The sequence below is a fragment of the Sphaeramia orbicularis genome, chromosome 16 (assembly GCF_902148855.1).
Source record: "Sphaeramia orbicularis chromosome 16, fSphaOr1.1, whole genome shotgun sequence".
Classification (NCBI taxonomy): domain Eukaryota; kingdom Metazoa; phylum Chordata; class Actinopteri; order Kurtiformes; family Apogonidae; genus Sphaeramia; species Sphaeramia orbicularis.
The window spans coordinates 55,541,654-55,566,720 of record NC_043972.1 but is presented as its reverse complement, the minus strand read 5'-3'; the positions used below and the strand labels follow the sequence as shown (position 1 = coordinate 55,566,720).

Sequence of the window (25,067 nt, the reverse complement as noted above, 5' to 3'; positions counted from 1 at the left end):
AATAATGACAATGAGGTCTGTTTGTTTATGGATGATGTTGTACTGATAAATAAGTTGTAATTATTGAAGAAAATGGTTGAATTGTTGAGTCCGTTTGTCTAACCATGATCATATTGTTGTGTGTAATTCAGTTACTGCATTATGTTTTTTTTGTGGTTTGATGCTAAAATTAGGAAAATAGTATTGTTTGATTCTTGTATCAAGTTAGTGATAAAGGTGTAAAAGCACTGAGGGGTTGGATTAAATAAGTTTTTACTTCTTTGTACTCCTTTTCGACCATGCAAAATTCAGACTTGTATGTGCTTGAAGATAGATTCTGTCCATTTAATTTTTTTTTGTTTTGTTTTATTTTGTTTCTTTGCATATTCGAAATTAATCAAATCAAATCAATCAATATGTCCTATATTACCAGTATATAACTCATACTACCTGTACATATCCTATATTACCTGTACATATCCTATACTGCCTGTGTATATCCTTATTTATTGTATATATTTCTCATCTGTAGTATAGAGTTAGCTTTTTGTATATCTCAGTAGTTTTTGCCGTACTTTAGTAGTATATGTATATTTAATAGATGTATATTTAATATTTTATCCTGTAGCTTTCAGACATTCCTTACATTTTCACTCATTCATGATTGGTCTAAATTCATGTCTGTATTTCAGGAGGATTTTCAGGAATATTGGAGTTGACTGAATACTAGAATAGGCAGAACTGATGGAAACACTGATTAAATCCATTACAGACTGAGGTCTTGGTAAAAGCATCTGTGGTGGATTTATCACTAAAGATTCAGTGTTTGTATGAGCTCATAATTCAGATCCAAAGTAGATATAGATCTGGATAGTTCGAGCACAAGTCAAAGACATGTTTGGATGTTTCTATTGGGGGTAAATGCAAATATAGACAATCCTGTGCCTTCACTTCCAAATCTACACCATGAATGCATTTATAAAGCTACACCTCCACATTCACAGTATTGAAAGGTTATTTTCAATAAATGGCATATTGTCATTATTGGAAATTATTAGTAAGACAACATACAAGAGGATGTACCGTAAGAAGTAAGGAGGCCACTTAGAATTTAATATTTCTGCGACGTTTTATCATCCTGTCAAATGCAAAGTCCAGTAAATGGTCTAAACTCACCACAGAGCTGACAGTATTTATTAGTGCAGTATTCTCAGTGGTCTAAAAGCCCCAGAAAAGGGAAGTCCTCATGTCCACTGATGTAATAAGGTTTTTATCAGTTCTCAGGGGATAAAAAAAAAAAAGACACTGTAAAAAGTCAACTATAAAGCTGTGTTTAACTACTTTCCCAGGTTTGATATTTTACAAGTCTGTTCTTTAGCAGGATGGAATCAGGTCTTTTTAATCATGTTTCACTTCACAAAAAATGTTACACAATCCTGTCACTGTTTTTCTCCCGCTTACAGTACAAACATGCCCACATCTATGTGACACTTAATCTGACCCTCAGTGACTTATTGTTATGACGAGGAAACAGGGAGTGTCCCACATTACAAAGTGTCCAGTTACACTAAGTACAGTGAAGGCTGTGTCCAGTCATTTATAATTCAACATGATATGACACATACTGTACTGTAGTACAAGTACACACAGCTGTAAAACTGGAAAACCACATATTTATTTTTGCCAAGTGAACTGAACCTCAAGTTATATTAATATAGTCGACTGTAAAAACATTTAAACCATCAGAACTTAAGGATTCTTCTAACATTCACCTCAGAACCATGACTGGACTGCACTACTGCTACAACTGTAATAGACTGACATATACATTTTATATCCTGTTATAGTTTACTCTTTAAACTGTTTATTTATTTATTTTACCTCTTGTTAAATACATGACATTAAACAAGCTGAGAGAGAAACAGTATCTCTATCCTCTGTTTGTTATGCATCTACGTCTGTTGATGTTCCAGAACGTCTACTCAGACTGAGATTAAAAGGGTTAAACAAGAACAAACCTGACAGACATTCCAACTAAGCTCCTCCCACTGGCGCTGGTGGAACCTGTGGGACCAGGTGAGGCTCTGTTTCCAGGACACAGTTCACCTGAGACACACCAACACTTAGACTCTTCCATCAGCCTTCCACAGGTCAGTTTTCTCGTCTTTGTCTTCTTTCAGTTTCATCTTTGTGGTATTTGATTCGTTCTCCAAAAACTTTCATCAGTTTAGTGTCGTTAATTACTGGTTACCCCGCCCCCCGAAGGGGATTAATCTGCACAAGGTTGGATCAAATTCCCCAGATATACAGGGTGTCCCATAAGTCTCCATACATAGGAAAAATAAACATTTTTTAACATAAACCATTTTTATTTATATAATATGCTCCATATGACTGCCATTTTGTCGGGAACACATTTCAATGCATGTCCTCCACTGCTGAAGAACTATAAAGAAGAAATATAAAGAAATACATGTTAGAACCATATGTATTATGTCTCCTATGTATGGAGACTTATGGGACACCCTGTATATTTACTGAAACCACTCCAGTGTTCGATCATTGTGTCACTTGTTCTGCTCAGTTTCCCCAGCATCTTCTCATATGCAGCTGTTTCTGTCATTTGAGTATGATTTTTATATTTAACAAACACTGAATATGGATGAAAGAGTGGATTGATGCCAAAATAATTTACAATATATGTGAGGGGCGGGGTTTGTTGTGCCTGGCACCACTTGTTACCCCACCCCCTGAAGGAGAGGGAAGAGGTATTGTTTTTGGTTTGGTTTGCTTGTTTCTTTGTTTCTTTGTTTATTAACACTATAGCAGTAAAATTATTAGTTGAATTCAGACCAAACTAGGTTTATAGATTGCCAGTGACCCAGAATGTATCTGATTACATTTTGTGAAAAGTAGGTCAAAGTTCAAATTTTTTATGAATTTTTAAAATCTTTTTTCTTCCCATTTACTTATAATGGGCAAATTTTCACATGTCTATGAAAACATCCATTTTGTTTCAGTTTACCTCAGACTCTGCACATATATAGAGGCAGTTGATCTACTGACGTCAGCACATGCATAGACATGATGACATCACCTGGATCAATGCCAAAATAAGCTACAATACATGTGAAGGGCAGGGTTTGTTGTGCCTGGAGCCACTGGTTCAAACTGGTTTTGGTTGGCGTTCAACCACTCGACCATGTTCCATCGGCTCCATTTGTCTTTGCAGATTCAGGAAATCCCCTCTGATGTCTGACTGAGACAATCATGTGAGCTGAAGTCGTCCAGAACAGGAGTGAGTTTCACTGGACCATTGGGGACATTTCCATTACAGCGTCATTAACACAGTGAGTCTGTCACAAACTCAAATGTTTGTTGTTGAAATGACGCTGACAGAGCAGAACCTTCTGCAGTAGAACCTCAACAGAACACATCAAACACATGTTCAACACACAACATGGATTTTCTACCACATGTTGTTGAAGTGGACTCACAAAGCACAGTCGACTGATACTAAACAACACACTGTTGGAGGACGGACTTGGGGTCAGAGGTCGTCCTGAACCCAGTCCAACAGTCACAGCCTTCTCAGAGGGTTGAGGTCTGGGTTCAGGTCTTCCTCTCAGACATGCTGAACCCTTTATGGATCCTTTTCACAGGTCCATTCCTCCTGCAGACTGAGGGAACTCTGGTATTTTACAGACCGTGTCCTGGTGCTGGTTTCCTGTTCCTCTAAACACTTAAGTTATTTCAAGTGTTGTGTAAGTTCCTTTGAAACTGTAATCCATTACAGTTACTGCTACTTGAAAGTAATTCCTTACCTTACAATATTCCTAATATTCCTAAAATTGTAATGCCTTACATGACTCCTGTATTACTTTTGAGTTGAGACTGTCCTCATAAATGGCACATGTGCAGTAGAACCCAACCCCCCCAAAGTAAATCAATTACATGTGCCCCAACATACATGTGGACGGATAGCCCAGTAGGTAACGCTATGGTCTACGATGTTCCAATCCCTGCAGGAATGCTAGCATTTTTTTACAACATTTTACATGTTCAAACAGGGCCAGGGCCAAGGACCCCAGCAGATAAATCCACAATTGATACAGAATTCTAACTAGTCCTAGAAACGTTAGCTTACCTTGTCATTGCTGATCACAGGGGTCATGCTAACTAGCTTCTGCAAAGTAGGGTTAGGGTTCGTAATGAGCATATGTCCATGTGACCAATGGATTGTCTACCGATGTCTTCACACATTGGCTGAACAAGCGCAATTGAATATGTACTGAGTGAAATACGACTGAAAATGGATCCATACTGCCTTACACTACTGCATTACAGCAAAAAGTAATCTACTACTGTAATAAATTACTTTTGTAGTATTACTCCCAACACTGGTTATTTCACAGATATGAGAACTCCTATGGGCTCTATGCACAGCTCCACTACCTCCTGATGTTAAGGCAGCTCCTTTATTTCCTCTCTTTCATTATTGGGCACACTGATTAATGCAGGTGTGTCTGCTACTTTGTGTTGTGACTACTGTGGTCAGACACACCTGGATTAATCAGTGTGTCCAATAATGAAAGAGAGGAAATAAAGGATCTGCCTTAACTTCAGGAAGTAGTGGGGCTGTGCATAGAGCCCAGTTACACTGACCTTTGACCTCAGATGTCACCCTCAGTGGTCAAATCTAAACCAAGCTGTTGCATCCAAATAAACCACATGTTCATGTTCAAGTCCAGACACTTAAACCTACAGAACATTAGTGTCATTCAAGGTTCTATCCAGGTTTCCACTGGAGAACATGAGCAGCGAACACAGTTCAGAATCACAACCTGCTGTTTCTGATTTGTAGGTGATTCAACTGCCTCCTCTGGTCATGTGACCTCTGGTCATATGACCTCCGCTTTGGACTGATTTAGTCCTTCAGGTTTTAATGGAAATCTGAGAAACCATCATCACATGGTGTTGGTCAGACTGTATAATAGTAGACTGAACCAGTTCCCCTTCAACATTTCTGATGGATTTTCTTCATTTGAGAATCAGCTGTGCTTCTCCTTCCCTTCAGGTTCCATCATCAGCTCCAGGAGGCCATCTAGTGGTCTGACAGTAGAACTACAGAAGAACCAACACACGTATCGGCCATTACCCTTCAACTCACACCACAAACAGCACCGACAAACACCTTCATTAAGTCACATGTACATTAAACACACACCATATGACAGTGGTTCTCAAATCCGGTCCTCGTGGCCCGGTGTCCTGCATGTTTTAGATATTTCTCTCTTCATACCTGGAAACCATTACATCATTATCAGGCTTCTGCAGAGCCTGATGATGAGATCTAAAACATGCAGGATACCAGCGTTCAAGGACCGGATTTGAGAACCACTACCATATGAGATGTAGGATGCAGATCTTGGTCCAAAACCCTGAGTCTGGTTTATCTCAGAACCGCTGGACCACAGGTGCGTTTTATCTGTGACTCTTTGAATCCAGTCAGGACACTTTGATCTGAGTCTGTGACAATAAACTGATCTGGAAACACTTCACACAAGTTTCTGATGTTTAAAGTCAGTCTGGGTTCATGACGTTGTTTTTATTGATCTCTGATAACTGTTGACCTTTGACCTTTCACATTCAGTTTAGTCAGTTATTGATGAACTAGAATCTGATCAGGTGATAAAGAGCTGCTGTTTAGGTCAAATAAACCAGCTTCAATGTATTCATGACTTTCTTCCGTCGTCATCTACAGATAAAAGTCAGACACAACAGGACATTAACACTTCCTGTGAAATCTTTCAAAATAAAAGTAGATTGAGCTGCTGTTTATCGTGTACAGGATGAATCAGTGTGGATTCAGGTCTGGACTGATGGTTTGTGTTCTAATGTGGATTCAGCAGAATGGATCAGAGTGAGGACAGAGAGGAGGGAGCCCCTTCTTGGTGGACCACCTACAGACCCCCCATGGGACCTGGACCTGATCCTGGATCCAGACCTGGAAGCAGACCTGGACCTGGACCTGGACCTGGACCCAGCTGTGTGCCCATGAAGAGTGATGACTCCATGGGTGTTTCAGAGACTCAGTAAGTGAACCTCAGATCTGGTCCAGATCCACCAACAGGGTTTTCAGCTCAGTCAGTCCTAACTTGGCATCCTATGTCCGATCTAAAGTTAGTCCTGTTGCACCGTCGGTGTCACATGGTCTTTTTCTTCAGTCTATGGTTCAGACACTGGGAGGAGAATAACACTAAACCTGATCAATGAAAACCTGTTGTAGTGGGAGCTGGTCCTGGATGATACTGGATCAGAGTCCAGGGTTGATTCCTGGTCCATTGAACACCTTTGTATCATATGTTGTGAGTGCAGATGGTGAGGAGACACATTGTTAGGACAGAGCTGTTGGTTTCATCCAAATGTTGATGAGATCAACTAAACTCAGTGTGTGTGAAGCTCCAAACAGACTCAGATGTTGATTGTCAGTGGGATCAGCAGGACCAGGACACCTGTCCCACTACAGGGGGTCATGAGACCCATGTTGGTGTCAGTGTGGACAGACATAATGTGAGCTCATTGTTGATGATCGGTCCACAGAGTGGAGCAGCAGAACTCAGAGGTTCCCAGTGGTCTACAGCATCCGACTCAGCTGGACTCCACATCTAAGGTGTGTACTGGTCCAACATCTACTGGTCCATCTGTTCTGTCCAATCAATAATGTCCAGTGCTGATGCAGTACAACTTATTCATGTGGAACTCTTCAGGATGTTTTTCTCTTTGATATAAAATGAATGATGCTTATGTAATTTGTCAAACATTTGGACAGAAGGTTCATAAAACCGGAGGATTACGTTGATGAACAGGTTAATGATCACATCAGATACAGACCTGGTTGTTTAAGGTGAGGATGTTCTTTTGGATCTTTACAGGAAACACAGAAGGCGCCACTTAAAGAAAGTCTGTTGAAAATTCTGAAGCATTTGATCGATGATGACTTTAAAGAGTTCAAGTGGTTCTTGACCATTGAAGAACTACCCATCCCAGTGAGTAAACTGGAGAATGCAGACCGGATGGACACGGTGGATCTGATGGTCCAGACCTACTACACAAACACTCAGAGAGTCACTGTAAGGGTTCTGGAGAAGATGGACAGGACTGATCTGGTGAAGAAACTTTCAAAAGGCCTCCCAGTATCTAAAGGTCAGTCATTAATAAGTAATTAGTAAAGTAAGAGGTTCCATATTTCATTCCCCTGTGACACATTAAACATAAGAACGGTGGTAATGTTGTTTACATCTGTTCAGACCCAGTAGAATTCTATGAATATTCATATTCTGTCCTGGTAACATTCAAACCCCTCAGAGCATCAGTTTAAAGATCAGTTAAATCTGTGAAGGCAGTCATCATCTGGGTTTTTAAAAGTCATTCATCTAAGATTAACTCAACACAGAGTTTCATCAAACTAAAAAAAAACAAAAAACAGTAAATTCAAACTGAGGATGAAACAGAACTGTATTACACAAACATTAAGCTCTTTATTTCTTCTTCTGCTTCTTCTTCTTCTACTTCTTCTGCTTGCAAATGGACAGATGATGTAAACTAAAACATAAGCAGCTGTTCTTATCAGAATCCACTCAGCAGCTGTCACTCTGTTTGAAAGGTTCAACTACAGTCAAAGAAAGAAGAGACTCTGAAAACACACACAGGTGAGCACACCAGGTTGAAGGCTGGCACTTTCCACCACAGTCTTGTAGTCCAAGCAGGTCCTTATTCAGTCCCTGGAAACATCCAGTGGATTAGCTGTTATTCTTTCACTGTGGTATTTGACAGTTTTTCCAGTCGTCATTTTCAGCTCCAGAACAGTTTCCTTCTCTGAAACCGGGACCATAACACATGTTTGGTCTCAGTCATAACACTGTAGTGTCCAAATACGTACATGTAAAAATAACTGAGTCATTCATATTAAATAAAGATGACTTTATCATTGAACTGCCTAGTGGTATTTCACTAAATGGACATGACTGAACCTGATGGATGACGTCCATGTGTAGAGTTTGAATCGGAGTAAAAACAGTGACTAATGTCATATGGATGAAACTGATGAAACTACTCCCTACATGACTGAATATTTTTAGAGCTGTGTTTGTTGTAGATAAAAGGGTTTAAAGGACATTCCAAAGGGAAAAAAGATGATATTCAGGATTAAAGATCAATGATGCTACAAAACTACAGAGGAAGCATTGTTAATAACGTGGATTTCGTTTGTTTGAATAATCGATTATTGAAGGCATTGAAGGGTTCTTCATGCACAGATACACATGATGAGCATATTTGAACAGTTCAGCTCTACTGTCCTCCAGCTGAATGTCATGGATATGAGAGAAGACACATGAACAATAAACTCATCTAATGACAGGAAATGAATGACTGTACCTGAATACACACAGAATATGTAACATAATGATATGATACTAGAAAAAATGGGAAGCATTCCCCTTCCATTTGTGTTTGGAACATCCTCTTAATTGTCTTCTTTGTCTTCACTCAGAGAGCATTCACCAGTGTCGGCGAAAACTGAAGGTTAAGCTGAAGCGGAAGTTTGTGCGTGTGTTTGAGGGTATCACTAAAGAAGGACTCCCCAAAACCCTCCTGAACCAGATCTACACAGAGCTCTACATCACAGAGGGAGGGGCTACAGAGGTCAACCAGGAACATGAGGTCAGACAGATTGAAACAGCATCCAGGAACCCACACAGACCACCAACAACCATCACATGTGAAGACATCTTTAAAACACCACCTGACACAGATGAACCAATCAGAACAGTGCTGACAAAGGGCGTGGCCGGCATCGGGAAAACAGTCTTAACACAGAAGTTCAGTCTGGACTGGGCTGAAGACAAAGCCAACCAGGACATCCACTTCATATTTCCATTCACCTTCAGAGAGCTGAATGTGCTGAAACAGAAGAAGTTCAGCTTGGTGGAACTGGTTCATCACTTCTTCACTGAAACCAAAGAAGCAGGAATCTGGATCTTCGAAGACTTCCAGGTGGTGTTCATCTTAGACGGTCTGGATGAGTGTCGACCTCCTCTGGACTTCAACAACACTCAGATCCTGACTGATGTTACAGAGTCCACCTCAGTGGATGTGCTGCTGATGAACCTCATCAGGGGGAACCTGCTTCCCTCTGCTCGCCTCTGGATAACCACACGACCTGCAGCAGCCAATCAGATCCCTGAAGCGTGTCGTGGCATGGTGACAGAGGTCAGAGGGTTCACTGACCCACAGAAGGAGGAGTACTTCAGGAAGAGGTTCACAGATGAAGAACAGACCAACACAATCATGTCCCACATCAAGACGTCACGAAGCGTCCACATCATGTGTCACATCCCAGTCTTCTGCTGGATCATTGCTAGAGTTCTGGAGGACGTGTTGAAGACCACAGGCAGAAGACAACTGCCCAAGACCCTGACTGAGATGTACATCCACTTCCTGGTGGTTCAGGCCAAACTGAAGAACATCAAGTATGATGGAAGATCTGGGACAAATTCACCCTGGAGTCCAGAGACCAAGAAGATGATTGAGTCTCTGGGAAAACTGGCCTTTGAGCAGCTGAAGAAAGGAAACCTGATCTTCTATGAATCAGACCTGATAGAGTGTGGCATCGATATCAGCTCAGCCTCAGTGTATTCAGGAGTGTTCACAGAGGTCTTCAAAGAGGAGAGAGGAGGGTACCAGGACCAGAGGTTCTGCTTCATCCATCTGAGTGTCCAGGAGTTTCTGGCTGCTCTTCATGTCCATCAGACCTTCATCAACACTGGAGTCAATCTGCTGTCAGAAGAACAAACCACATCCCAGAGGTCTGGATCTGCACAGACACAGTTCTACCAGACCGCTGTGGACCAGGCCTTACAGAGTCCAAATGGACACCTGGACCTGTTCCTCCGTTTCCTCCTGGGTCTATCACTGCAGACCAATCACAATCTCCTACAAGGTCTGATGAAACAGACAGGAAGTAGCTCAGAGACCAATCAGGAGACAGCTGAGTACATCAAGAAGAAGATCAACAATAAACTGTCTGTAGAGAAAAGCATCAACCTGTTCCACTGTCTGAATGAACTGGAGGATGGATCTCTGGTGGATCAGATTCAACAGTACCTGAGAGGTGGAGGTCTTGACACATATGTTCCATCTCCTGCTCAGTGGTCAGCTCTGGCCTTCATCTTACTGTCATCAGATAAAGATCTGGATGAGTTTGACCTGAACAAATACTCTGGTTCAGAGGAGGCTCTTCTGAATTTGCTGCCAGTCGTCAAAGCCTCCAACAAAGCTGTGTGAGTCCAGACAGAGTGGAGTTTATTGAATTTAGAGTCTGGTTTAGGACATTTTTCCACTTTATTCATTCCTTGTCAAACCATGACACTGATCATATTAATCAACATCATAACTCGATGGAATTCACATACAATCCACTTCATGTGTATGACAGTAGGAGCACATCTGATCTAGTCCATCAGAACATGTGAGTTAGTTTATGGTGGACCATGGATTTAGATCCTGTTTGGTCTTCATTGCTGGTTCTAGATTCTCTTTAAATAAATCTGTAAATGTACGTGTTACTGAGCCCCCCAGATAAATAAAGGAGTCATAACCATAATCATAAATGAAAAGCAGTGAAGGTCCCTATGATTTGTCTGAGTGTTAACAGGAAATTATGAGGGGCTGTGAAGGACAAAATTCTTGAATGCATGCGCACATACTACTATAAACACCTCTCACATACAACAAAATTAGAAACCTCACTCATACACACTCCTGAAATTGCACACACTTACACGTGAAAGCATGCACACACACTAGTGAAAGTACATACGTATCAATAAACGCGCACATACACAAACTATTGACTTTACACATTTCATATTTATATGCATGGCAATATTTTTTGTATGAGAGGTAATATATGTGTGTATGAGAAGTGATATATGTGTGTATAAGAGGTGATATTTGTGTGCATGAGAGTGATATTTGTGTGAATGAGAGGCAATATTTGTGTGCATGAGAGAGATATTTGTGTGTGTGAGGTGATATTTGTGTGTGTGAGGTGATATTTGTGTCTGAGAGGTGATATTTCTGTGTATGAGAGGCAAATTTCTGTGTATGAATCATTCTGCTTGTGTGAATGAGAGGGATCACGGTATTATGTGTGAGAACAGAATCACAGTGGTAGGTGAGAGGTGAACAGGAAGAGGCGGGGCTTTAAGCAGAAACCTGGGTATCCATGATCTTCCGCTCAAGAAAACAAATAGAAGTCAACAAATTGCAGGCAGAACAGATTGGCTGGACAGCACCGGAGCACCGGTTGTCCAGGGACCCGGACAGTACCCTTATGCTGGTTCATTAAGCCACAGTGACCCATGACGCCAAGCTGCAGTTGGATCTTCAGGTTCTTCATCGGCTATCAGCTACTTTCCTCGGATCCAGTTCCGAGAAAGGCTCCATCAGCTCCCAGTTAGGCTCAACAGCCGGTGGTGGACACTGGTGGGCTGGTCCCTGGCACCGAGCTGTAAATAAACAGACTCAGAGTCCCAGTTGTGCACTGGACAGCACTGGCTGTTGAGCATAACTGGGAGCTGATGGAGCCTGACTCAGAATTGGATCCAAGGTCTGTTTTAGGTAAACGTAGCTGAGAGCTGATGAAGAGCCTGGAGATCCTACTGCGGCTTGGTGTCCTGGGTCACCGCAACTTAATGCACCTACAAGCATGCTTAACAGCTGGTGCTGTTCGGTGCACAGAGTCCCAGTTGTACGCCGGACAGCACCGGCACACAACCGATGCGCCACTGGCCAATCCATTCTGCCTGCAACTTGTTCGGTTCCATTTGTTTTTTGAGCAGATGATCACAGATACCTGGGTTTCCGCTTGATGCCCCGCCTCTTCCTGTACACCTCTCACACACTACTGTGATTCTGTTCTCACACATAATACTGTGATCCCTCTCATTCACACATGCAGAATCACGCACACACACAAATATCACCTCTCATACACACATATATTGCCTCGCATACAACAAATATTGCCGTGCATATAAATAAATATCAAATGTGTAAACTCAATAGTGTGTGCATATGCGCGTTTAGTGATATGTGTGTGCGCGCATTTTCACGTGCATGTGTGTGTGCAGTTTCAGGAGTGTATATGTGTGAGGTTTCTCATTTCTGTCTGTGAGAGGTATTTACAGTAGTATGTGCACATGTGTTCCTGAATTTTGTCCTACACAGCCCCTCATAGGAAATAGTAGCTCTGTGATACATTGACTTTATAACCTGATATTTGACCAAAACTAGTGATTATCTCTAGAACTATTGGAACTGAAATGAAGTGGAGTTTAGTGAAGAGCAGTTTATTCTGCTGCTGTTTTTAATAGAACAAACCAATCTGTTCTGTTTCTGCAGATTGACTGTCTATGGCCTATCAGAAAGAGGCTTTGAAGATCTGTCCTCAGTTCTCAGATCCCAGTCTTCTAGTCTGAGACATCTGGACCTCACTACCAATGGCCTGGAGGATTCAGGACTGAAGATCCTGTCAGAGGGACTAAGGAGTCCAGACTGTAAACTGGAGACTCTCAGGTCAGATAAAGTTAGAATCTGAATTTAATTCTTTCTGATCTTTTGGTCCTGACTGAGTTTTATTAAATCATGTTGTACTTGTTTAAATGAAGGTGCATCAGATCTAGAGCTGCACAATCAAGTCAATCACAAGCACTGGCAGCTTGTCAATAGAGGGCGCTAGGGCACCACCCCACCTGTCTCACGACGATAGGAATCACCTAAAATAATTTTTATATTATATAATATTTAAATAAATGAGTAATACATGATACAGGCCATGAGTGCTGTGTATAATCTGCATTCAAGTGGAGTTTAAACATGTTTTCTCTTATTTAGTGAACAGTCAACTGATGTGTTTCCTGTTCGGGGCAAAAATCTGTGCCCAAGGCTCTGCCTTTATCATAATAGACTCTCGTTACAAATGGAGCATGTGCAGTAGACCCCCTCCAATACAAGAGATCCGTGGGTCAGTCAGATCAGTAAGTAAAACTACTGAGCCATGACTACAAGGCTGGATAGTTCAGTGGATAACACAACTGGTTTAGATGCAGAAAGTGCAAGATTGATTCTCGGCAAGAGTGATATCATTGATTTGTGTTTGCCCTTGGGTTGATTTTTTTTTTTTTTTTTTTTTAAATGTGACCTACCTGTACTACCTTCACCCCTGGTCTAAATGCATTTTCCATATTATCAGTGGAAAAGAGACTTGTCAGGGACATGTCTGACTTTAACAATAGAGTCTTCGAAAAATGTACATGCTTGAAGGATAGATGGTGAAATTTAAAGATAAAAATATATGACTGAAAACACATACTGTGTATTTTTATTTTAATTTAAATGAATATATAAAAATAGTGGTGCCTGTACTTTGGCGTATCCTAGTGGTGATATGTTGTTATAGTGCAGCTGAAAACTGACCTGGATACTGCACCACCAAAAAATAATTTCACCAGCCGCCACTGATCACAAGTGTAATCATTATATTGACCTGTGTAATTGTAAAATGGAAAAAGACGACAATTTAAAGGTCAGGATTTAGGTTGATTTATGGTGATCCAAATGGAAAATTAGGGAATGGAAGTTCAACACAACTTCTGTTGTATGGAGATGATTTGGATTTAGTGACACTGAGCAGATGGAGATACTGTGGAAAACAGGAAAAATGAACATAACATTAAAATGTTTCTACTTGTAAGTTTTGGTATTTTTACAGTAGTTTCAGTTTTTTTGGTGGACTTGACATTGTTAAGTGACTCATCGGTGCTTTTGTCTTGATAACCAAGCAAGAAGCATCTTCTTCTTCTTGTTTTTGCTGCTTTTCCACAGGCCTTTTAAAGAGCAGATATTGTGCAGATGAAACGTCCATATCCAGACACATACAGTTGTGGAGGTTCGCATATGATTCAGTCGACTGTAATATCCTTCTTGTTGCAGGTCCAGACACTTGGGCTGCAACTAATGAGTAACTCTACAGTCGGCTAGTCATATTGTAAACTAGAAAAAAACAAAACAAAATAAAACAATGGCTCTTATTTCTATTCATTGCAGCAAATACATCGGTTGGTTACTGTTGGCCATAACCATGGCAACATAACAAAAACAAACATTAATGGGAAACTTAACCACTGACTCCTTGCATCTCTCACACACGCTGACTCACTGGCTCCACCCCCAGCTCACTGGTTCCGCCCCATACACTGGTTCAGCCCAGAATCCTCGATATATATCAGAGTCGCGACACTTGCATAGACTCCCGATTTCAAAGAAATATACACCTTCTTCCGGGTCATGGAGGGGCCAATTGAGTGTAATGCCGTCGGAACACATTCATTTCTATTGCAGCTGATCTAGAAACTCCAGCCGTAAGTGACTAAGACATCGTCATTTTTCAAATTATCGAGTGTATTTCCTGTATCAGCGGACATTCATGTTGTAAACTCAGTTGTCTTTGGTTAGGGTTAAGGTTTGTACAACTTTATATCTGAAACAACTGTTATGTTCGATTTTCAGTTGTAGTCCTATCGTTTGCTGGCGTGGCTTGGACAGCTGTTGAGATTGAACCACTATAACCATAAATTCTGGAGTTTTTACGATAAGGTAATGTTATTACAAATGTTGTTGTTGGTGGGTTCCACTTTAGTTGTTTTGCTGAACCTGGTAGTGTTTGGTTAAGTTTGTCAGCTGAGGTAATATGCTAATTAGGAGGAGAGTTGCTGTAGAGCTGAGTTCTGCCAATAAAAGTTCAATAAAGTTAATATTCATGAGTTAAAGGAGGAGAAACTTCTTTAACTTGGTGTTTGTAAGATCCGACTCATCCTATAAGGATACTGTTGAGTTTGAGTTTGTTCATGTTGAGTTTTTAATGAGTTTAGCATCTGTGCTAACGCTAACATGCTAAGTTAGCCGCTATGGTCTCCGCTGGTCAATGTCGTATTGTGTGTGTTATCTGAGCACAGCTTGGCAGACACACAGTGTTCACAGATAAACACTGTTTTCTGCTTGTACCACAGTCCTATAATAGGAAAACTTTAAAATGTAAATTGTCTATCTCCTTATGAGTACAGTACAACTGCAGAATGAATGAACTTGTGAAGTTAGCACCACTCACGTACGTAGCCTACCCAAGCTGACACCAATCTTTCCCCCCAAAATTTAAGTTTTTGAAGAAATAAAGTCAGTCCTTTCAGTGGTCAACTCCACTGCTCAAAAGTATAACACACAGAGCACTACAGTTTATTTTCAGGTTTACCATGCTCACTGCTGTTTCTCCCATTAAATAACATGGGAGCACTTAGTTCGTTTGGACCTATTCAGGCTTACATGTACCACATGATCACCGGAGTGGCGACATCAAAGTGTGTCATAACTCCTTTTATAGGGCTCTGGTTCAGCCCCCATACACTGACTCACTGGCTCCACCCCCATATACCAGCTCACTGGCTCCGCCCCCATACCCTTCTAATCCACTCACATGTCCATCATAGTCCCGTAAACACTCAGTAGATTCATTTGGCCACGACGTCATAGCTGGGGGTGGGGAAACCCGAGAGGGAAAGAATCCCCCCTGTCCGCTATAATGTAAAAACGCGGAATTTCAACTAGTTTTGCTACAACACTAACAAGTTGTCAGGACATACTTTGAGTGACTATATCCTTCTGACAAGGATTGATATATTAAAAAGTTAAATCCACTGGGGTTGGATTGTTGTCCATACGTTTTAAAGGACTGGGCCAATGATCCGACTCAGTGGAATGAAGTGTCATTTCCAGCCATCTTCTGCTACTTAATGGAGTCACCTGGTAATGGACTATATCACTTTTGCTATAAAGAAGATGTAAAAACTATGAAGTTCGATGATGAAGGGCTGATTTGTGTTGTAATAATTAAAACTTCTTCATTGGCATACGGTCAAATATGATAACTGGTCAGGGATTGCGTTTAATGCTTTATTCTCTCTTCATGCAGATTATTTACAGGTGGAACAGTTCTGGTGATGACATGGGTAGGATGATTTTAATCTTAAACAAAGGGAAACAATAACTATTACTAAACAAGTCCAAACATATTCAAAGATATTCAATTAACAATAACACCAAATGCAACTCACTCAAGTATGCATCCATCCAGTCTGTGCATTTAAGTCTTTGTCTTCTCTTCAGGCCACATGCTCCCAGTCAAACAAAGGAAAAGAGGATGGTCTGGGCCTGATCCTTCCTCTTAAAGGGTTGGGTGTGGCCTGATAGGTGAGGGTTAGGTCCTGACCCTCCCCAACCAGGAAGTGGAGTTTTTAACAGATAATGTATCAAGCTTAACATAATTTCAGTGAACTTTGTACTAGATTTGTAATTTTTGTAGATTTCCTCACAACACATACAAAAGTACACATTCAGTATCTAAGTAGAAGGACAGATAAGGCTGGTAAAAGTAGAAGTACTGATTAAAGTTCTTTACTAAGTATGGTATTTGTAAAAAAAAAAACAAAAACAAAGAGGCTGGCTCTGAAATGTACTCCAAACATAAAATCAAATCTAGCCCTCTGAAGGACACTTCTATTGCCTGTTTCTGTGCAAAACTAAAAAAAAACCTCACATCATATTGGACCAACAACATTTATTAACATTAATTCATCTTTTTGCTGTCAGGTGCTGAAATTATGTTAAGTTTAATTCATCATATCTATAGCAGAAGTGATATAGTCCCTTACCAGGTGACTCCATTAAGTAGCAGAAAATGTCTGGAAATGACACTTCATTCCATTAAGTCGGATCACTGGCTCAGTCTTTTAAAACATATGGACAACAATCCAACCCCAGTGGATTTGATTTTTTAATATATCAATCCTTGTCAGAAGGCAATAGTGACTCAAAGTATGTCATGACCACTTTTTAGCATTAGCAAAACAAGTTCAAATTCTGCGTTTTTACATTATAGCGGACGGGGGGGGGGGTTCTTTCCCCCTCAGCTTTCCGTGCCCCCAGCTGTGATGCCATTGCTGACTGAATCTATGCTTTACAGACCGTCAGTAACAGCTGAACTTTCCAGCAGTAACATTAACAGAACAGTTACTGCAGGGTCAATCCAATACATTTCATATTTCATGTTTAGAATTGACTCGGTCAGAGCAGTAGCGTGTTGAGAAGAACACATCTGCTTTTTCTGCAAAAAGTCATCCATGGCTCCCGTACTCATCTTAACGGTGCATAAAATTTGTCATGAAATTGTCAGACTTAAACTGTCATGATCCTTCACACACACACACACACACACATACAGTAATAGACTCACTACTAGCATGGGAGCTAACTAACCACGAGGTTCGTCTAAAGCTTATAAATGTGTTTCCTCTGTAAATGTTCATTCATAGTTGAAGTGGTCCCGTGGTCCACCAGGCTCCGATACAGATCTGACATGTGACAGTTTTCTTGGTTGTGTCACATATGAAATATTCCCAAACTTTGGACCGTTTGTTTGTCGTAGCCTGGCTTCAGTAGGCGTCTACCGCTGCTCCTTCTGTTCCAGATCATTAGTGTGCATGTGCTGTCAGTGCATCAAAGATCTGGGAAAAGTCAGATGTCTCACTCTGAGCTACTTCAACTGCACTGTAAAAAGAGTTTAGTTGAACCAACTTAAAAAAGTGTTTCAATTGGTAACAACTAATAAAATAAGTATTTTCAACTTATATTTTTTGGTTGAACCAAACTTATATTTTTAGTCAGATTAAAGCTAAATATTCATTCAATGTTTACTAATATATTACTGTCTTTTAACTTAAAAAGATATATAAAATCTAATTAACATTTTCAGAAAGTTAAACTTATAACTCAGCTGTATTCTAAAGTTAAATTTTACACAAAAACAACTTACTATTTTGGACTTTTTTCTGACAAAACCATTGTACATTCTAATGTGCATTTATACTTTACTTCAACTTAATATTTTGCAATTTCCCCACTCTACATTCTAATTTAAACTTTTACATTAGATCACCTTGTTTTTTAACATTCATCTGCCAAATATACACTAGATAAGTTTATATACCATTTCCTACTAAATAATAGTATTTACAGAAAATAAGCATGAAAAGTGCTCTAAACCAGTGGTTCTCAAACTCTGGTACGTGTGCCACTAGTGGTATTTGGGCTTCTTCAGGTGGTACTTTGAGTCATTTCCATTTTGGACCATTATTTTGAAATTTTTGGGCATTCTGATTTATTTTGATCTAGCACCGAAAAAAAGATTGTACTTGGTGTGGAGTTTGAGAACCACAGTTCTAAACAGTATAAACTTGTTTGTAATTGTACTAATCATGTGAAGATGTAAGATAAAGGTTGTAGCTGCTGCAAATTGTTTATTTGTAACAGTAACGTCAAATTATCTCACAGGAGAACATTTCAATTTACAGTGCACAGTTGTACAGCCTCCATGACTATAATCACATGCAAGAGTTGCAGTTCAGTTCAGATTGCCCTGTGCCAGCAATAAACGATCCAATCTAAAGAAGAGAAAAAAAAAAACCAGGAGACTTCTGTCCTGTTACGTTCTGGAGGATTATAAAGTGCTTCTTTTTTCAAACTTCTTAAACACTTTCAGCTTTATAAAACTTTTAAAACACTGAATGCACCAAGATGTAGACAAGCTTAAGATGAACCATTAATCTGCATTTAGCAATTTCTAAAGAGGATATGCACTTTTGAGGGCATTTTATAAAAATCTAGCTCCATAAACACTGAAAGCATAGTTCCAGCAGGTAGCAAAAAAAAAAAAAAAAAAAAAAAAAAACTGGAAACTTTTATTCTGTTATGTTCTGAAGGATTATAAAGTGCTTCTTTTCTCAAACTTTTTAAACACTGTCAACTTTATAAAACATTTTTTAACACTGAATGCAAAAATAAGTACATTGGCTTAAGATGACCATTAATCTGCACTTTGCAGTTTTCCTAAGAGTGTATGAACTTTTGGGGACATTTTCTGAGAATCTAGCTCCATAAAAACTTTCTGGAAAACCTCGAAAGTGTAACGGAGGCTTTTAGGGTAGGCAAGATTGAGAATGTAGATCAAGCCGAGCAGCAGGGCACAAGCAGATGGGACAGAGCTGAGTCCATTTAAGACTGTTACGCCTTCGATAACGATACCAATGTCCTCCGGAGGAAGTTCGACACATCCTTCTTGTCGAATGGAAAATACCGCCATGGTCACCTGCTCCAAATCAACCGAAAGGTCGTCTTCCCGACTGTCCTATAGAGAGCAGAAAACAATAGTGTTAGTCTTATGACATGCATTGGTATCCTACCATTTGGATTTTAAACTTAACCCCTAATTTTAAATTGGGTCAATGCTTTTAAAAAACAATTACACTTTGGAAAAAAGAAAAAGTTACACGCTGTCATTGCTCCCAACCCCACCCTCCACCTGGACACTAGGTGTCCCTGTGTTTCTCTTTTTTTTTTTTAAATGGGACAAAGCAGAGGTGGGTACATTTATGCTTTTTCAAAGTATCAATACTTTCAATACTTTTGCATTCATGTTTTTTTTTTTTTTTTTTTTTTTTTAAAGGAACAGTTCCACAGCACTGAGTTACATTTTGTGTTAATGCACTTTTCAGTCTCAACACTTAAATGTCAAATGGCATTTGGTTTATGAATTTCGACATAGCTGTTTGCTTTTAACACATTTTAAGGTACATATATTACTTTTTATTGTAACTTGCTGTATCGGCCCCTGGACATTGCAATATGAATCAGATCATGACAAAACTGTATCGTCCCAGCCCTACTGAATACATGGAGAAATGCTATTACTACAAAAATGAAAACAGTAATTTAAAGTACTACAAAATAGATATTTCAAAAAAACACTATTCTGACTAAAATACTAACACTTACCATCAATACAAGGAATCACCAACAATTACTTTGTCTGACATTATGTGATGTTTGCTCCAGCTTTTGCATGAGTGGATATTAAGATTTAACTTAACTGGCCAGTGACAAGTTGCCCGCCACTTAGGCCACAGCAGTAAGCGTCATTTCCTTGTAGTGTTTTTTACATTTCTATGGGTACCTTCAGAAACCCCCAGTGTCAAAAGTTTTGTCAAGTGCACTGCACAGAGGCCACACACACGTAGAAAACAAGTCATGAGCGCACAGATCAGAAGGACACACTAGCGCATCTGTTCTATTGGAGCTTGTATTGAATCTGTTCGTCTGTGTGTGTGTGTGTGTGTGTGTGTGTTTTAAGTGTGTGTGAAAAAACCTGAACTGCTCGTATATGCATTTCTTTGTAACATTTAACCCTCATTCAAGCGCCATACAAAACGGCCTATTTCTGTTTTTATCCCCTCCCCATTTGTTGTTGCACATTGAAGCTTCACTTTGAAACCCTGTTAAGATCAATCAATGCACAAAGAACTTTTTCCCTTTTTCCACTGGTCTTAAATGTTTGATTGGAACTGTAGGTTCAAAGCAGGTTTTCCTCTGTTGAAGCTATAATTGATGATTGTTTTTTTTCAATAATTGGTGGAAACACTTTGTTTTTCTCACAAAAGTGCAAAAATGATTATTATATTAAAGTAATAAGTTAAAAAATAAAGTTAGTTTCGGCTGGATCACGCAAGTGATTGGTTCTCCAAAATGTCAATCATTGAGTCAACCTGCTACAAATTGCCGTCGTATGTCCTCATGTCATGTTTGGCGTTTTGCGCATGCACACGTTGGTCCAGAAATGGTGCCAGCGCAGCCAGTGCGGTCCCTGAGCGCCGCTATGGTCCCTTGTTGGGTGATACTGTAAAAATAAGTGAGTGAGGTCGGTAACAGAGAAGGTGAACGGAGCTCTGTTTGCTGAGGAAAGCATGAGCATGTGCCTCAGGGCCCACGCACACATGCTGACCCGGAAAAGCAGAGCAGGTAGGAGGGTTCCGAAACAAACTTTATTTTTTAACTGGTTTTTTAAATATAATAATCACTTATGCAATTTTCTAGGTGAGAAAAAAGTGCTGCCCTCAGTTTTTGAAAAAAAAAAAAAAAAAAAGTAAATTATACCTTTTAACTATTGCAGATAGGAACTAATTCTGTGGTAAAGGCAAGGCAAATGTATTTATAGAGCACAATTCATACATAAGGCAATTCAAAGTGCTGTACAGTTACATAAAAACACAAGATGCAGGCTGTGAGGAAAAAAATGTTACCTACCACAAACTCCTTGACAAGATCACAAGTATCCTCCCCAAGAACAATGATAAGGGCCTTTAGGAGACATTCTCTCTTCAGATTGATGTCTTTGGCCTGAAGTATAAATATAAGAATTAATATCAAGCAGTTATATTCGTCTTGTGGGCTCATATTTGGACGAGAAAGTCCACCACGACTGCCTCTTACTAGGACAGACTAAGGCTGACTCAGTGCAGCTAAAAAATATGACTAAAATTGCATCAAAAAAAGTCACTTAGTATGTGCTCAGCTTAAATCAGGACTGAATCAGGACTAAAGCAGCTAATTACCTGATCAAACGTGTGTAGGATGGGAGAGATTTTGTCCCCTGCAGTTCCTCTCTTGGATCTTGCCAATGCCAACAGTCTGCTAGAGTAGCGGTCAAGTTGTTCAAAAAACTTGGACTCGAGAGGGAGGGCCACAACCCTGTGGAACTCTTCATTAACCTGAGGCAAAAGGTGTGTTAACGTACAAATTTGACAACTGCAAAACTAAGCGGTTATAAAAGACATTACCTCTCGTTGACTGAAAAGGGCAGGCCATCTGTCCTTGAAGTCCCCAATCCTAGGCTGTTGGTCAACCACTTCTTGTCGTCTATAGGCAAATGTTCGGGCCATTTTGTCACGGACAACTTGATCATTGTTTCGTTTCTGCATTTCCATCAATATATCCAGTCTTTCTCTTTCAAGAGAAGCGCTTGTCTCTCCTAGAGGTAACGTCGGGTAAAAGTTGGCCTCTGCCCTTCTTGCTCGTTTCATCTTCCTGGCAGCAGATGTGTCATCTTTGGACTTGGCATTAATGGACAACTCAGGACATCCAAGAACTTTCAGCTGAGTTCTGTAATTCCCCATTTTGTATTTAAGTCTCTGCTTCCATCCGTAAGCACCATTATATGACCCAGGTTCTTTCAAGCAAGGATGCTTTTCAATCAGTGCTATTGCCACTTCACTGAAATGAGCATCTGTCGGGTAAGGGGTGTACTTGTAAATGTCCTCAGTGAGAACATTCAAGATGTCAGACTTCGGCTTTGTGTTTAGGGTTAACACTTTGTTATCGGCCTGGTATGCCAAATTTCCTCTTGCCAACTGAAGTTCTGTGTCATATGAAAACTGTCTTATGAGAAACTTTCTTGGCCACTGCTCTTTACGGGTCGTACTGGATTCGGGAGATGAGAAAAGGTAGGTGTCATTTGATGCCACAGAGCTACTCTCATCTGATTCACGTGAGGTACCTGGTGTAGCAACATCGGCAACCGTGATGACAAGTGGCGTTATTTCCAGTTTTATAACCTTGATTGTTCCCATATCCGTCAGGTCATTAGTTGAACTCAGATTGAAAAAATCATTACCAAAGTCTTTATCCATGTACTGCAGACGAATGTCAGTCAGTCCAAAGGTGTTCTGAACCACATCAATCAGTTCCTCAACGGACTTGGGAATTCCATTTTGAAGAGTCAATTTCTCAATATTGTTGTCACCAAGGATGACTTTCAGTCGTGCAGGTTTGGAAGTCTGCATCGCCATGGAAATCTGAAAAGAATTGATGCAAAAAGATATTGCAAAAGTACAGTGAACTGACATGACATTTATAACCAGTCATAATGTGTGTGTGTGTAAGAAAAACCTAATGTCTTCATGTGATGATCAAGCCATTCATGCAGGACATCAAAATGATTGGTGTAATAAAAAACATTAAAAAAAAAAAGCTATTTACATATTTAATAAATTGCTGAATCAATTCATTGTCTTCTTGTTGCACAATGTGGCTAAGCCACGTCCACTAACCCAAGTGTGCGAGTTAGAGCTGAACAATTAATTGAAATGTAATCAAAATGGAGATCTCAAATTGGGTCAATTTCAATTGTCACGGGCTTAAAAATTGTCAGTTTGCTGATCATTTTTTGTCTTTTACTTAAGTGAGGGTCATTTTAATAAAAATTTGCAAATAGCATTGTGTAATATCACAAAAAATATATATACACAATTGTAATTGAATAAACTGTTCACCTGTACTTTGCAACCATTACATACAGAACAGAGCAAGTTTAAAGCAAAAGTTTCCCAAACTTTTCAGGCAACAATCCTCACTTAAAACTGATTACTAGTCCAACCCAATAAATATATTTATACTGGATACTAAATTTACTGGCATTGTGAACAACACTTTTGAGAACTCCTGGATAGGGATGTCATGATTTTAAATTTTTGAGTCACGATTATTGTGAGAGAAAATATTGCGATTTTACGATTGACATTTAAGAAATTGAGATTTTCTCAAAATTAAACATCTTATACAAATACTTTAATTTTTTTTTTTATTGTAATTGACAAATCTGTTGAAATTTCTGCCTATATTTTATATTCATGCATTTACCCCTCAAGTAGAACATAAAATAAAATACTGATTTTTAAATAAAACAATAACTTGCCCATATTAAACCTATTGGAAGCAAATGGGTGTGAATGCTTTCCAAAGATATTTTAACAAGGCTCACCTTTTTTGCTTTGTTCTCTCTTAGTTTCACTATACTTTTGAATAAAAGAGTGTACTAAACATATAGCAAATGATCCTGAAGTGGCCAAACAGCTGATTTCCTAAGTTTCAGTTTAACTTTTACCGTTCATGGGTGACATAAGAGCACATGTTTCTGAGACTTCTCCTGGACAACGTTAGAATACAATTTGCCTCTACATCTTGGATTACCGAACCTTGTATGAACTTCCTGTGTTTTTGAGGGCTGCCCTGCTCTCTCCTCCACGTCTGCTTTCAGTGAGTGACAAAAACACACACGCTCATGACAAAACAGCAATTACCGTGGGCTCTAAAGATTGGTACGATTATCCCACGGTGGGCTTTTATAACCACAATTATTGTAAAACCGGTTAATCTTGACATCCCTACTCCTGGGGTATAAATGATGTCTAAAAGATTCTACAATTGAAATAAAAATGTAACAATCCATTTTGAGTTTCATACCCTTTAAACATGAATGTATCGTTTTAATGAGACAAGATGCATTCCTCCAACTCTGTAGTCTGCCAGTGGATATGGGTCCAAGAGTTCTTCTAGCTCGAGCAGTTCAAGTTCCTTGAGTGGAGACCTTTTTAGATCAAATGATCGAAAATGTTCAATATACCATCCACTCATCCTTTTGACAATGAAAAATAAAGTGTTTTGAAGTATGGCCATCTCAATGATCTCACAGAAGTCAGGGAGTCCTCCTATTGCCCCATGGACAAGGATCATTCCACACTGGTATCTAACTCCATTGCATGTCACAGTTTTTGCAAATGGAACAGTGTCTACATGTATAGACTTTTGTCTGAGAAACAGCAAGATGCTATTGTTCAAAATGTCTGCCCGAACATTGGAAACTTTAGACACGACTATTGAAGGTTTCAAATTCAAACAGGACTGCAAGTTGTGGGCCATGTGAAGCTGATGTTTTCCTGCTAGCGACAGGAGAATGTTCTTGAAACATTTGATGTTCCTTGTTACCCTCTTGAAAAAACTGTGTTTTGACTCGAAGCGCATTGACCACAAAGCAACTAATGGTCCAAACTGCCGGATCAGGTGTGGGTAGTGTTCAAGATAATGATGTTTGGGCTTCAGATTATGCTCAGGAAAGACTTCTTCGAATAGCACTCTGTGTTCTGAAATCTTGAATTGTAGATAGGAAATTGATTCCTCGGTTTGAATGGGACACACAATAATTTCAATAATGTCCTTCAGGTCCATAAGAAGTTGCCATGCTGGCT

At 39.7% G+C, this 25,067-nt stretch overlaps 3 protein-coding genes and 1 pseudogene across 3 annotated transcripts in view; 1 reads left to right on the top strand and 3 right to left on the bottom strand.

Moving 5' to 3' along the window:
- Positions 1 to 25,067, bottom strand: part of LOC115436241 (NLR family CARD domain-containing protein 3-like) — a 1,147,354-nt gene that overhangs the window by 131,013 nt on the left and 991,274 nt on the right. The window lies entirely within an intron of this gene.
- The window catches only part of LOC115436275 (zinc finger protein 664-like), a 1,196,486-nt pseudogene that overhangs the window by 656,933 nt on the left and 514,486 nt on the right, over positions 1 to 25,067 (top strand).
- The window catches only part of LOC115436287 (zinc finger protein 431-like), a 676,852-nt gene that overhangs the window by 158,041 nt on the left and 493,744 nt on the right, over positions 1 to 25,067 (bottom strand). The window lies entirely within an intron of this gene.
- On the bottom strand, positions 19,009 to 22,357 carry LOC115436310 (uncharacterized). Its single transcript, XM_030159153.1, has 4 exons — positions 21,825 to 22,357; positions 21,600 to 21,755; positions 21,292 to 21,384; positions 19,009 to 19,339 (listed from the first exon to the last, which is right to left on the bottom strand). The coding sequence occupies exons 1-4, from the start codon at positions 22,158 to 22,160 to the stop codon at positions 19,019 to 19,021; spliced, it is 906 nt and encodes a 301-aa protein (XP_030015013.1). The 5' UTR covers positions 22,161 to 22,357; the 3' UTR covers positions 19,009 to 19,018.